Source organism: Cryptomeria japonica, chromosome 2 (genome assembly GCF_030272615.1).
Source record: "Cryptomeria japonica chromosome 2, Sugi_1.0, whole genome shotgun sequence".
Taxonomy (NCBI): Eukaryota; Viridiplantae; Streptophyta; class Pinopsida; order Cupressales; family Cupressaceae; genus Cryptomeria; species Cryptomeria japonica.
In genome coordinates, this window is record NC_081406.1 from 593,430,188 (window position 1) to 593,445,373 (window position 15,186).

The 15,186-nt window shown below is 35.7% G+C and overlaps 1 protein-coding gene across 1 annotated transcript; it reads left to right on the top strand.

Annotated features, from left to right (window-relative positions):
* Positions 1-13,290: 13,290 nt before the first annotated feature.
* LOC131051907 (dirigent protein) lies at positions 13,291-14,150 on the top strand. Its single transcript, XM_057986507.2, is given in 1 exon segment — positions 13,291-14,150. A coding segment is annotated over 1 exon segment (576 nt). The 5' UTR covers positions 13,291-13,297; the 3' UTR covers positions 13,874-14,150.
* The last annotated feature ends 1,036 nt before the right edge of the window (positions 14,151-15,186 follow it).

Below are 15,186 nucleotides of genomic sequence, written 5' to 3' on the forward strand. Positions count from 1 at the left end.
AACTAAAAAATCTATATACTTTGCAAAATGACTACACTTGACAATATATACAATAGTCAATGAAATAGTATATCAAGATATACTCCCCTTATCATTATTATGTATATTACTCAGATTTTGCATGCTCAGTTCTGTTCTTTGCTTGTGTGCTCTGCTAGCTCTACATGCTCTGCTCGGTATACTCCCCTGTATACAATACTCAAAACTGTATTACCAAAACTGTGTCACTCTCCAAATATAGTATATTACTCCCCTTATGTAGTATCCTAGGTAGTATTACTCCCCTTTTTTGACAAACATCAAAAACTTAATTTCCATTCGGGGGTGGTAACTGATCAAAAATAGATTTATACTTGTTCCGGGCATCGGTGAGTGCGATTGAGAGTGCATCCTTTACACTTTCCATTAAAGAATTTTGTTCTTGAATATCAGCCAATAGGGATATTAAGCCATCAAGAGTGCTTCCCTCTTATGTAGTAGATAGGCGTGTAGCTCGGTTAAACTGCTCTTGAACTGATGAGAGATGAGGAAGGAATAATGTCTGTAGGGTCATTATATCCATCCTGATCTTATGCTCTTCATTTCTGAGTTCTAACTGTTGAGCCATGAGCTGTTGAAGCTTGGTATAAAAATTCTGAACTGAATTAGGCTCGGTGGTCAACTTATTGGAGAGATCGGTGATCTCTTTCTCAATTGCATCAGTTTTATTCTTGATATCTTTAATGAATAAGGAAAATGTACAAAGTTTCTGAAATAAATAAAGAATATGCTTGAGTTGAGGGGACAATTCAACAATGAATTTGACAAGCTTTACTTTTCCTATAGCAAGAGCTTTTTGTACCTCTTCTATCATCTTTGCAGTAAGCTCTTTATCTTTTAGTTTGCTTAAGTACTCAGATGCATCAACTCCAGATGTTTCTATTTGAGTAAGGAGTTCATCCAGTTGAATGTGGATGGTTGCATCGGTTGACACTGTTGCTGAAGGTAACATATCTGTTAGTAGTGTCTTCACCTTTTGTAGTACTTTATTCTTCTTTTGAATGGCCAATTGTTTTTCTTGTTCGGCCTTTTCTTTGCATAGTTCACTGAAATTAGTAAGTGCTTGCCCTTCTAATTTTGAGATATCCACATTGGGCAACACTATCGGTTTAGTTAAATCAATCTTGAAACTATGCTTTCTCACCTTCTTCTCTTTACCTTTGGTCGGTTGTACTAAGACAAGTGCTTGTGAGGCTTGCTGACCCTCGGTAGGTTGCTCGGTAGATGAAACACTTTGGTCGGTTCCTGTATTCGTTGTGGTGTCCTTGGGTGTCTCGGTACTAGGGGTCTCAGCTGTAACATTTTCAGTGCTTGACGGTGCTTGAGACTTCTGATCTTTAGTTGTATCTTCTGCTGCTTCAAACTTGTGACCTTCGGTGGTTTGTTCTGTATCCTTAGGAGCTTCGGTAGAGATAGGTGGTTTGACTGGCGGATAAGGCTAAACTTGTAATATCATAGATTTGCTAGATACAAGTTTTGCATAGGTAGTGCCTTCTATCATTTCCTGCTCCGGTGCTTCTGTATCCATGACATCTTCATCAATTTCAATAGTGTCAGCCGGGTCTTGCTTGGTAGCATCAGGACCTTGCTCGGTGACATTAGGATCTTGCTCGGTGACATCAATAATTTCAATTGGAGATTGTTCACCGACATCCTTTCGTTTGAAGATATCCAGCCATTTGGCTTTTGTCTCATTTTCTACATCAATGTATAGCCCATTCATCAATTTTAAGGCTCTCTGTTTGACAAGAAATTTAGAATTGTATGTTGTCAAATGCTCCTTTATTTCTACTACAGACATATCAGGAAATAGATGGACTAGACTTCTTTCTCTTATTTGTTTCTCTGAGTCCATTGCATATTTCCATCTGTTATCAATATGTAAGTATAATTCACTCGGAAGTGACTTTACTAGTTCTAATGGAGCTAGCCGAAACTTTAGAAGTGTGCAGATGACAGCTTCTTCAATTTGTCGCTTCTCATCATTATTCCTAGTCTCATACTTAAGATATCTAAATCCTACAAATCCACCATATTCTTTAAGATTGGCACAAAAGTTTTCAACACTATGAATATTTACCTTCTTGCTTTTTACAATCTGAAATTTGTTTGCATCATCGAATTCTGTATCACTAGACTCTTTTGCCAAAATGAGTCTTCGAGTAGATTTCTTGTAGGTTTTGGTTACCTTGGGAACAGTAACACTCTTTTGTTTCTTACTCGGTGATGCAGCTGATGCTCTAGTGTTGGGTCTCTTTGTTGGTGGAGTCGGTAGGGCCTTTGTAATGTCCCGTTTCTTTCGTTTCAAAACTTTTCCCTTAGGCAACTCGGTACTTAATGTTATTGCTTCCTCTTGAGCTTCTAATTCCTCTTCGGTAATGGCAAGAGTGCCTTTGATAGGTGTAGAGGAGGATTCTTCTCCGAATTTCTCAGATAAAACCTTTATCATCTTGGTAGCCTTTCTTGTAGCTTTAGGTACTACAATGCTCATTTTCACCTTTTCTTTCACCTCTTCATAAGTTCCATATCTCAGTTCAGTAGCATGCCTTAGCAATGAAAGATAGGCATCAATTTACTGTTGTGTAATATCATAGTCAATCTCATAACCCATTGGTGGCAAAGATTGAGTCCTTGGTTCAACAACATTCATATAATAGTAATCGGTGTCTACCTCAAAACATATATCATCCTTATATTTTTCTACCAGCTGTGGTGGAATCCTGTACCTGTTGTGCATCTTCTCTTGAAGTTTACTGAAATAGTCATCCATGATATCATTAAAATTATCTCCCAATTTCTTGATAAAGTCATTGATTTGATGGGTGATAGGTTGGTGTAGCTCCCAAACTACTTTACCGACTGAGGGAAAGAACTTCTTAAAGTAGAAAAACATGCATACAAGAAGTGAACCAAACTTCAGTGTGTTTGCCGAGGTGTTCTTCTTTGGCTTCCTTATTGTGTTCAGGTTCTCAAACAAGTTCTTCAGTAGTACTTCACATAAGTCTACTTTCATTCCCTTTTTCACTATTTTGTAGGCTAAGTTAACTGCTGCACATGGTACAATGTTTTCCCTTGCTGATTGGAAGAAACAGTAACCAATTACTCTAATTGCCAACTTAAGTTCTGCATCAGTGACATTGTTCTATTTCAGTCCTTAGTAATCAGATTCTACTCCAGTTAGACTGATTAACTCCTTCTGTGATATCATTTTTTGTGCTCGTGCATGATCATAGATAGGATACCCGGTGATCACATGAATGATTTCCTTAGTGATTTTGAATGGTTGCTCCTCTAGCCACATAAAATCATCATGGACTCTACTTAAAACAAACTTAACCCATTGGGGTTTGAACACATGGGGATAGGCTAGGGCTTCAGTTAATCCCTTAATTTTGATATGCTCGTACTTGCTATCCATTTTGCCATCGGTACAAAGTTCATCATATGTGTCACTAATCTCAACATGACCGATTTCTTCAACACAACATTTGGTGAAGAATCTAACATCTTCGACTAACAAGACTCGATCAAGGATGAGTGAGAATGCAGTTTTGTCATCCGGTTTAGAGGCGACTTTAGGAGTCAAAGAGTACTTCAGCGAGGGCTTCTCCACATTCTTGACAACTACAGGATCTTGGATCTTGGGTGCCATTGTAGATTTCAGGTAAAAAACTTAGCAAACTATCCTTAGGGTTTGACGGTTTACAAACGACTGACGCTTCACACTCGGTAGATAATAGCAATTTGACAAGATCGGAAACCAGCTTAACAGTGTGATGAGATTTGATGTAAATACCTTGAAATTCGCTTTGAATGAAGTTTGATTGCCTTGATTCGCTCTGCTCTACTTTCTCGAAAACTTGGTGAATGAGAATGACTGCGAAAATACCTTTAAGTACACAAAATACCTTATTGGGCTCTGTGCGGGTTAGGTCAAAACATTAAATGCACTCGGTTTACCTTTAACCGATTTACTCCTCTTTTTTGTGTTTTAACCGAGTAACCAAATTTCCTTCATTTACCGACTTGACAGGTTTCCTATAAAGTACTTTTTGATAGAATTTCAAGCTTACTAATGCATCTTAACTATGCAGATTTTGAATTTTGTACATAATAGAATAGGAACTGTTATGATTTAACCTTTAGAGAATGCAGTCCCTTCATACCTTTTCTGATTAATTTGGAATAGGTGCACCTAACTCGATAGGTAAGGTGCTTTCTTCATCTGACATGATTTCCTTCCTTTTCCAAATCATCTTAAATTTTTCTTTTATCTCTTCAGTGTCTCTTCTAGGTTGATCTCTGCAATCTCCAGCTAAATCTCCAGCTTTGTGACAATGAAAACATGTCATACCAGGATTTCTCCATGATCTTTGGTTGTTCATTCCAAAACTTATAAAACAGTTGGCACTAATATGTCCATATCTTCCATAACATTCGCACCATATCCTTGTATTGTAATCCCCTGGTACTGCTGCATATTGTCAGTAAAGATTTGTGTGAGTTCGGTAACCTCTAGTGTTTGCTCGATGTGCACACTGCATGTGATTCTTTTGCTTAGACCAGCACTTCTCGGTACTATGTCCATATCTATTGCAGTTTTTACAAAACCCTTTGAATTTTTCCTTCTGATAGTTGCTAACAGACTTTGTCCTACATTGATTAGATGTGTGACCATATTTATTGAAATTGTAACAATACTCATTTGACTTAGTGATAGTCAGTTGCTTACCTTTTCTAATCTGGCATATGTTGGTAGTATGACCTTGATTTCCATAGTAGTAGCAAATAGGATTCTTCTTTTTGATGTTATTCCTGTTTCCAGCTTGCTTTGATGATTCTCCTCTCTCGGTAGTATGAATTCCTTTCTCGGTAGAGTCTTTTCCTTTGTAATCGAGTCTTGCATCTTTGTTGGGTCTTCTTGAATTCAGTTGCTCATCCAATATCTTTGATGCATCATAACTCTTCTTCAATGTTTCTTTGGATTTCTTCTCTATTTCAAGTTCATCAGTCAACCTTGATACTTCAAGTTTCAATGCTTGATTTTCATCATTCTTTAGAATTGCTTCATGATGTGCATAACCTAGTTGATCTGTCATATTTTGTTGAATCCCAGTCAACCTTATGATTTCATCATTCTTATCAGATACTAAGACTTCAAGTTGTTGTTTCTCTCTTTGTAGATCTCTTGCTTTATCCTCAACTCTCCTTAATGCATCTAGATTTTCAGTCATTTGTGTACTGAAATGTTCATGTTCTCTTTTCATTGCTTTTAGTTGATCAACCAATGTTTTGTTCTTTTCTTTCAATAATCCAATCATTTCTTCAGTCTCTTCAGATATACTATTCTCAGATGATGTCTCAATTTGTTCCACTAACTCTTGAGAATCCTGCAAGTCATCAGATAATCTTCTTCTTACTTTCAGAGATTTTTGCATTTGCCTTTGCATGTCTGCAATCACTTGATTTGCATGATCGAGCTCTTCTTGCAGATACACATTCCTCTGAGATTGTTTATAGCCTTCCATTGATAAGATCTTTCTCTTTAGGTAGTTAAACCCTTTTCCAAGATTCAAGCACTGATACCAATTGTTAGGCCCAATATGGAAAGCTAATGTACTGAGAGGGGAGGGGTGAATCAGTACTCCAAAAATTTTCTTTAATAATAACCTTATTGTTATGCATAAACATAATAGTGCAGTAACATAAAATAAAGTTAAAACAAACAGATAACAATCATACATGATTCACTCCATAACACATATATTTTGGTTATGCAAAAACTCTTGGTTAGAGAGAAAAACTGCGGTGGGGATGGCACCCACAACTTCACTACTGCAATAATAAAGATCGCTTGGTTAGAGCTACATGTTTAGCTATTTCTGATAGCTTACCCTGTTAGGAGTAACAAGATCTGTTAGATCTACCTTGCTAAAGGATTTCACAACATTATTCTGAATGTTGCACCTGGTTAGAGGCTTTACAATTTATAGACTTGGTTAGAGTCTTTTACCCTGTTAAAGGTTTCTTTTTCAACTTCACAATATTACAATAAAATCATTACAAACATCTGCAACTTTACATCTGAAATGTTATAGTAGATTCTATGTGCTCAGAATAAGATTACCTTGCTTATAGCATACCTCGATAACCCATATAGTAACTCAGTAAACCCTTCTGTTTACTCTATTCTTCGACTGTTCTCTGAAAACCTTCTCGGTGACCTCTGTGTCTCTGTAACAGTCTTCCTTCATACATATATGCACACACCTTGCTCTTTAATCCATGCTGTATAAATAGATCTCTTAAAACGGTGATACAATTCATTGCTTTGATCTTACAAACCAGATTCCTCGAATGAATAACTAAACAAAATATTTCATTGGTTAGATTGACCTTGTAATCATACACAATCTTCTAGTGCAATTTCCAATGTATAACGGTTAGATGTACCTCGATTCTTGTAATGCATTTTCATATGCATGTCCAGGTTCAATGTATCTGGTAACATGTTTCACTCGGTGAATATCAACTCAGTGTGTTAACTTTACTGCTCAGTAGCCATAAAAAGATACTCGATAGATGACTTCGGTGTACACTGTGTTCTATGACTGCTTTCTTTTGTAACCGAATAGACTGTGCATACCGACTTCTTTGTTTATACCGACTGCATGATTCGATAGTGCTAACCGACTAGAATATATAGTATGACTTTGAATATAAGAACTAATGGCAACTTGATAAGTAGTAACAGGAAATCCCTCTTCTTCAATAATCCCAAGTCATCCTTACCCATGCCTTCAATAAGTATTCCCCTTGCCTCTCACCCAATCAATGTGATGCAAGGGGGAAATTCATCCAATTATCCTATTCCTCCTTTTAGTGTCTCATTTCCTACTCAATCATCTCCTATGCCTACTTACCATAGTGTTGCTCCACCTTATTCTCAATCAATTCCTTTTTTCAACAACATCACACCACCTCAATCAAACATGTCTAACATGAAATCTTCAACCGAAGTGACCATTAATAATATTGCTCAAACAGTGTCATCATTGCAACAACAAATCGCTTCTATGAGTCAATCCAAGTTTAGTGTGCCCATGTTCAATTTTGCGAGCCTAGTTTCTCTTGATATTGTTAGAGCAGTCCCTCCTAGACATGTTGAAGTCCCTCAATTGGAACTCTACAATGGAAAAGATGGCCCTTTAACACATGTCAAGACATTCCAAACTTTGTGTATTGACTTTGCTTATGTTCAAAGATTGCTTGCAAAATTGTTTACTAGAACATTGAGAGATAAGGCTTTACAATGGTATTTCTCTTTGCCTTCCTATTCTATTACTTCTTTTCAACAATTATCGAATTCTTTTATTCAACAATTTCAAAACAACATAGGTCCTAAGATCACTTTGACTGATTTAATGCATTGTAAACAAGGTGTTAAAGAAAAAGTGTATGATTTCATTGGTAGATATAAGCATTTGTGTTCTCAAATTTATTTTCAAGTGCCTAATAATGATATTCAAATAATTTTTATTTCTAATTTGCAAAAATATATTAGAGACAAACTTCTCCTTTCTGAGTTTACTTCCTTTCCGCAGTTGTTTGCAACACTTCACAATTATCAACTGATTGTGAGTCAACTAGAGAAATCCACTCCTATGGCTCTGAGTGATAAGGATGATAGTGCTCAACAACCATTTTTAAAGTTCAAACCAAGCAAAGGATTCATCAAATTCAATGACAACATCAACAACAACAATATGATTGCTAGAACAGGTGTGCCTCCTATTTCTAAATTTTTTCAGAAGAGAAAGACATTTTACTCCTTTGAATGAATCTTTACATAGCATTATGTCTCAATTGTTACAAAGAAATGTTATTAAACTTCCTCCCATAAAACCAGTCGACCCTTCTAAGATAGCCTCACCCTACTTTGATAATAATTCTTCTTGTCAGTTTCATCGTCAACCAGGTCATGACATTGAAAAATGTTTTGCATTAAAAATTAAGATCCTTGATTTGATTGATAATAATACTATATCCGTGGTAGGTGTGAATGATAAGGGAAATAAATTAGTAGCCCCTCCTAATCAAAATCTTAAGATTTTTACTGATCCTTTACCTTCTCATACCTCTAACATGATTGAGATAGAACATAACTCTTTTTCTCCTTCTAATGTGACTACCACGGTTCAAAATTTGGTGAATATGGTAGAGAAACAAAGAAAACCTAAGGGCTTATGTATCACATTTGACCCTAGTGAGACCATTAGAGCACCTAATGGGCCTTTATACATAGTTGCAAAGATTAAAGACATGCCTTGTTGTGGTGTGCTTATAGATCCCTCTTGCATGGTTAATGTCATCAGTGAGGAGTATATTTTCACTATACGTTTGCACAAACCAATTTATGATGACACTAATGTGGTTTTTAAGTTATTTGATAGATTCTCTTGTCTTGCTATTGATTCTATTACACTTCCTATTGAGATTCACACTAAATCTATGGATGTCAACTTTGTTAACATTCCTTCCCTTGAGCAATTCTGTGTGAAGTTAGGCTATCCTTGGCTATCTTCCATGAAAGCTATTTATTCTCCAATCCATAGATGTTTGAAATTTCCCCACAATGGATGAATCATAACTATTAACCATATCTTGTTTCGACCAGCTGAAAGAAGCCTAGGTGTTCCTATTGGTTTCTTTTGGCCTAAACAATTTTAATCTCTTCTGCCGAGAAGTGATGCTCTCTTTCAATCTTATCAAAAGTGGAAGAAAGATATGATCTTATCCTTGAGCCAACCCAGAAATCCAACAATTGACATTCCCATCCTTCTTGAAGATGATGTTCTTCCCTTGACGGATAGAACTAATCTTCCACCTAAGGAAGACTCCCAACCTATTCCAATGGATGAAACTATGCCTTCTCATAAGAAGAATAACAATATTTCTCCTAAGGTTAGGCCTGTACCTCCTCCTCATGATGGACTTGGTCTCCTTCCTACAAAAAACATTCCTCCTTTATATGGTGCAGTTCGGCCTCCTTGCTCTTATAGAGAGAAGAGGCCTGCCTCTCCTCTTGTCCAACCTAAAATACCTCAACCTAAACCTCCAACTACCAAAGATGAGAATATTCCCCCTTTAATAAATATTCCTCCTGCTTCTTAGCCTTCCGCTAAGACTCGATGAAATCGTTGTGTGAGAGACCATTGATGAAAGCGTCGTGCTAGAGCTCATGAAGTTGTTCCCCAAAATATTCAATCTCCCAAAACTCTAACAGTTGACATGATTCCCTTTTCTCCTAAGCAAGATGTTGAACCTACATCTCCAAATCATAAGTTGCAAAAAGCATGTGATGGTTTTACTCCTATTCGTGTTTACGCTCCTCTTTTTATAAATCTTGATGAAGAAATAGGTGAAAATGTTATTCATGATGGCAATACAACTCCTAATGCTTCTGATAGTGACTATGAATATGTTGATGTGGACAAAAATTTATCTGCAAAATTTTCAAAATATTTAATCCTAGCTCCTAGAAATGAACAAAGTGATTTAGCACATGAGAATAGTCCTTGTTTGGATCTTGTGATAGCTCCACCTGCTATGCTAGATGTCATTCCTTTGGCATGTTTCCTACCTTCCCAAAATAGTGATCAGCAAGATCGGGAGGTGGATGGCATGCTACACTAGCTACATTAGCACCATAGATCCTCTACCTCTCTCTTTTCTTGCTCTTTTGTGATTATTCTTCTATGTGTATCTCTTTTCTTCTATGTTCCCTAGTAATGTCTACTTGAGGATGATGCAAAGCATTAAGATCTCTTTAGGTCTCTTTCATGTTGACTCAAAAGACATCTTATATTCCATTTCTTCCAAGGTAGTTTCCTTCCTTTGGCAAATGACTATTATTCTATGCACATATATACATATGATATATATGAGTTATCATATAGCATACTGACCCTGAGGAAAGCTAAACTACCTCATCTTTTATATTTTGTGTTCATTATCCTTGGGTTTATTCCTTGATTGGGGGGCTAAATCCTTGCGATAACGTGCTCTCTCTCTCTCTCTCTCTCTCTCTCTCTCTCTCTCTCTGGGTGTATCCTACCTTAAAGAAATCGCTCTCGATAAGGCATGCACGATCTCTTTAACATGGGGGCATACACTCTGCTCATATTTTCCTTCTTGATACTCAAAATTACTTACTAAACTTGGCTTTGCTTTGTAGTTTTTGGTATCCCCGCCTTTCATGATTCATGGTGAGGGGAACCTTGCTACTTGCAGTCATGGTTCTCTCTCTTGATCTTCCCTTTTACTTTGTCAATCGATGTCGTAAGATCCTTAGTCCATTGGGGGCTTGGTGTAACTTGCTTCCTTGATGTGGTAAAAGTCTTTCAATCTTGTTTCTTTATACTTTACTGGTAGTATTGGCGTACGGTTATACTCCCGCTAAAGTGGGGGCCAAATGTAGTATCATAAAATTGTGACCTTGCAATTTTCAACCACATTTGGGTCTTCACATTGGCAAATTGAATCCCTAAGCCTGACTGGAGACCCAAGACATGCTCACACTGCCCAAAGCTTGCATCTCCTTGCACCCCACACTCTCCTATGCTGCTTCCTATCCTGAATTAGGGAAGGACAAGGGTGTGGCGCCCCTGTCCTTGCCCTATTTTGGGCCCCCTCTACATTTATCCTTCATTGGAAGTTGCATTTGGAAAGTGGTAAAACTTTCCCTATGTCGGCCTATGATTAAAAAAAATAGTCAATGAACCCTAATTGACGAATATATAAGACACATTCTCTCTCCCATTGGCATAAGATAAGTTGATAAGATAGAGACATAAGGAGGAAATAATGATCCTAAGTGAAATCAAGCATTCAAGCATTCAAGTGTCCATTCAGGCATTCATTGAGAATCTCAAGTCTCCTTTCAAGGCTAGGTGTTGCATTCAAGTCAAGGATTCAACCATTGAAAAGGAGATCTCTTTCATCATTCTATTCTATACAAGAAATTCTATCTACATTTCAATTGCATCCTCCCTTGAGGTGAATTCTATTTCAGTCTTTCATTTACATTTACTTGCAAGTACTACTTTTCATCATTTGGTTAATTCCAAAACTGGGGTTTGACCTGTAGGAAAACCCCCAATCCCAACCCCTTTCCTATCTTTTCTATGTGTAGGTTGTAGGTGCGCAACTATATTTGCAGATTTGGACTTCATTTTTAGAGGCAGAAAAACCCTTTTCGACGCGCGGATTTTTTAGAGGACTGTGTGCACTTTCAACATGGTCCCCACAACTTTCGCTCAAATTTGTAGGGGAGCTTCGTCTCGACATTTTACTGCCAATTCCAGGTGCACAGCTTCATCCCACATTCCTATCTCAAGTTATAGTCATTTCTTTGTCTCTTTTACACTTAGTCTTAAATTGCATAATCCAACCTTTTACATTCTAAAAGAGGGGTTACTTTTACTTTCCAAATCCATTGTCAATTCACTTAGAATTCAATCTCTTCCTATTGAGATTGGATCTAGTGAATTCTCCCCCCTCTTTTAAATGTAATGTGCATGAAAAGGTTAAGGAGAATGAAAAGGTTAAGGAGAATGTTTTGTGAAACTTTCACTCCTTCTCTTGAGGAGAGAAAAGCTTTCCTCTTGATTTCTTCATCACCCTCTTTCACCACCATTACACTATATTTGTATTTCTTTTACATTACTTGATGCTATCTAGATCAAATTCATCTAGGAGCATATCAAGCTCTTTGACCACCTATTTAATTTAATTAGCTATTGCTTCATTTTCATGTTTTGTGGCATTTGTTACTATCTCAAATATTTCTTCTACCTCCAAGAGCACTCTTTAGGTATTTTCTAAGGTATCCTTGGTTTCTTCAAACTCAGAGGCAAGTTAATCAAGCCTTTCTTGCTTTTCCTTCTATACATTTAAAGCTATCTTTGGAATTTTGATGACCATATCCTAATCTATAATTAGTTATAGATATTTTGATCTCATTCTAGGATATTTTTCATTACTTGTAGATCTATAAGAGTGATTGTATGTTTATTCCCTACAATATTTACTTCATTCACCATTTGGGGCTTCCCACAACTTAGATTCAGCTCTTCAATGAGTCTTTTCATGTTATCGAAGTTAGTTAGAACATGCATCTCTCTCCGTACCTTTACCAGAAGTTTCTCAATCCATTCATGTAGCTTTATAGGCCTTTGTGCAACATTGGTAAGTTGATCATCTGTATTTCCTTGTCCATGTATAGTGAATAAATGGGTAATTGATCTTAATAAAAAATGCATTTAATATTTATAGAGGTCTTCTAAATTAAAATTAACATTGTAAAAGCATTACATATTGTGTCTCACTTAAAGTATTCAATATTTTTACTTGAGTCATTAAATATTGGAAGCGAAGTGGTCGAGAACCTCCTTGTAAGCTTATCTCTCATTGTTTATTATTGTCCACAAATAAAGGGCTTGGATAGGTGGTTATTGGCATCATCTTGTATTTGATTCTTCCCTAATAGTAGACATTAGATTTCTTTGAAAAATTTGAAACCTAAAAATGTATTGTAATCTTTTCAATTGTTGAATAATATGTTATATTAGAACGTTAAAGACAAAAAATTTCTTAATTTTTTTAACCCCCAATATATCAATATCTCACACTCTTATATATACTTTGTCATAATCTTCCATTATTAATATTTATTCATATCATTATTAAATTTATTGTAAAAGCTATTTATATATACTTCCATTCTTTCTTTTCCTCAAAATTCATTTGTTTTCAACGAATTCAACACTATATTCACCTCCAACCCACGAACCGCTGCACTGTCCATATCATCTTTATACAACCATGTAAAGCTTGCGTGTGATCTCAAGATCCATCAAATAAACCAGAATGTTTTAACGATTAGAACAGATTGTACGTTATGCCATTTCATATATAGCATTAAAATAAGACTACCATAACCTGCGTGAAATTCGGAAGCTGAGCCTTGAAGGCCAAGCAATCCACAACAAGGGGGGATGACCCATTAATTAGATGGCCTGGCCCCATCAATCACCCAACACATGAATTAGTTAACAAAATGTGAAAAATCATTATGATTCCATGTGGGTTTTATTAAATCAAACAACCCAACTCATGATTACTTTGAATCTCACCACTATATATAGACCTCAAATGAAACTTTTGTTGTGCATTTGTGGAGAACAATTATTGAACAATGGCGATTAGGGTTGTTAGAATTGTGCATTTGTGCTTAGCATGGTTTCTAATGTCTTCCATTCTGCTCAAAACTGCAGATTGTCATGGGTGGAAGAAAAGGCTTCCAAAGCTCTGCAAAAATATGGTGTTGTATTTTCATGATATCATCTACAATGGTGAAAATAGTGATAATGCAACTTCTGTATTGATAGCAGCTCCTCAAGGCTCTAATCTCACCATTTTGAGAGAACAAAACCATTTTGGAGATTTGGTTGTGTTTAATGACCCAATTACTTTGGACAATAATCTGCCTTCTCCTCCCGTGTGAAGAGCTCAGGGATTTTATCTCTATGACATGAAGGATTTCTTCAGTGCATGGCTTGGTTTTACGTTTGTTCTGAATTGCACAGATTATAAAGGGACTATGACATTTGCTGGTTCAGATCCTGCACTTAAGCACAGAGATATTTCTGTGGTTGGAGGAACGGGTGATTTCTTAATGGCCAGAGGAATTGCCACCCTTTCTACTGATGCTCTCGAGGACAGCGTTTATTTTCGCCTGCGAGTGAATATTACACTCTATGATTGTTACTGAAACTCGTTACGTAACTTTGCATTGCATGTAGATGCACTTGCATGTTTGCATGATTTGTGTGCGTTTGACTAATAATTTTTTGATTTCGTGTATCTCCAGTCACAAGATTTGGAGATGATGAATTAGGGAGGGAAGGATTATTGATTTTGGGTCTTTCCAATAACAAGATCTGGCGTCCCAGTGTATTTTGGAGAGGTGCAGAAGGGAGCTTGAGTTTGTTTTCATCGATGTTATAGATTGTTTGATCTTGTGAATGTCATTAAAAAATTTCATTTCATTGATTCATCTTGAATGTTCAAATTTTAAAAATTTTTGTGAATTTTAAGAGATTATATTTCTTAGTTTTATTCTAGATTTCGAATCTCATAGACTGTTTGGTTTTATGAACATCATTAAAAAAAAATTATTTTAATTTTTCAATTATTTTTGAATGTTCAAAGTTACAAACATTTGTGAGTTATAAGAGATTATTTTTATTCAATTTATTCTAACTCTTAGATTTTAAAAACTGTTTGGATTGGTGAATATCATTAAAAAGATTTCATTTCATTGTCATTCATTATTTTGAATGTTCCATTTAGTGAGTTTTAAGAGATTGTATTTTTTAATAATATTTGTTTGCTACTTTGTGTTAATGATAGTAAGATATTAGGTAAGTTATAAGGACTATAACTTTATAAGTTAAAAACATAAATGAAATCAATTAGGCTGTTTCAGCAATAATATTTGACAGCATTGATGGGACACAACTCTTCCTTGTAAAAAGTAGGGACTTGTTTATTGGAGTGCATGACTATCTATCTACCTCGTTTGTTTAAATCAAAATCAAATCCAAAGAGCTAGCATATCAAGACGACCAAGTCACTTCTTGTCTCATGCAATCATCTAATTGATTTGTTTAAAAAAAAAGAAAAAAGAAAAAATGATTGTTATGATCTACTTGGGTTGATTATGCTTATGTAAATCACATAGGTTTGCTTATATTTCATGTAAGTTAAGATTGTTAAATTGAATAACATTCATATAATAGAATAAAAAATATTTAAAGATGGGGATGAAATATATATTTCATGTAAAATTAATGTCTTAAAATTTAAGTTAAGATTGTTAAATTGAATAACATTCATATAATAGAATAAAAAATCTATAAAGATGGGGATGAAATATAAGATTTTTTGGGGTTGTTTTCAAATTTTCAAATCATATGTAAGATTGGATTACTACAAATCAAATCGACTTTTTTCCAATTATAAATTTTTTAAATCTTAAATGATTGAGAGGTGTTTTAAATGATTAAGACGCATTATAATGAC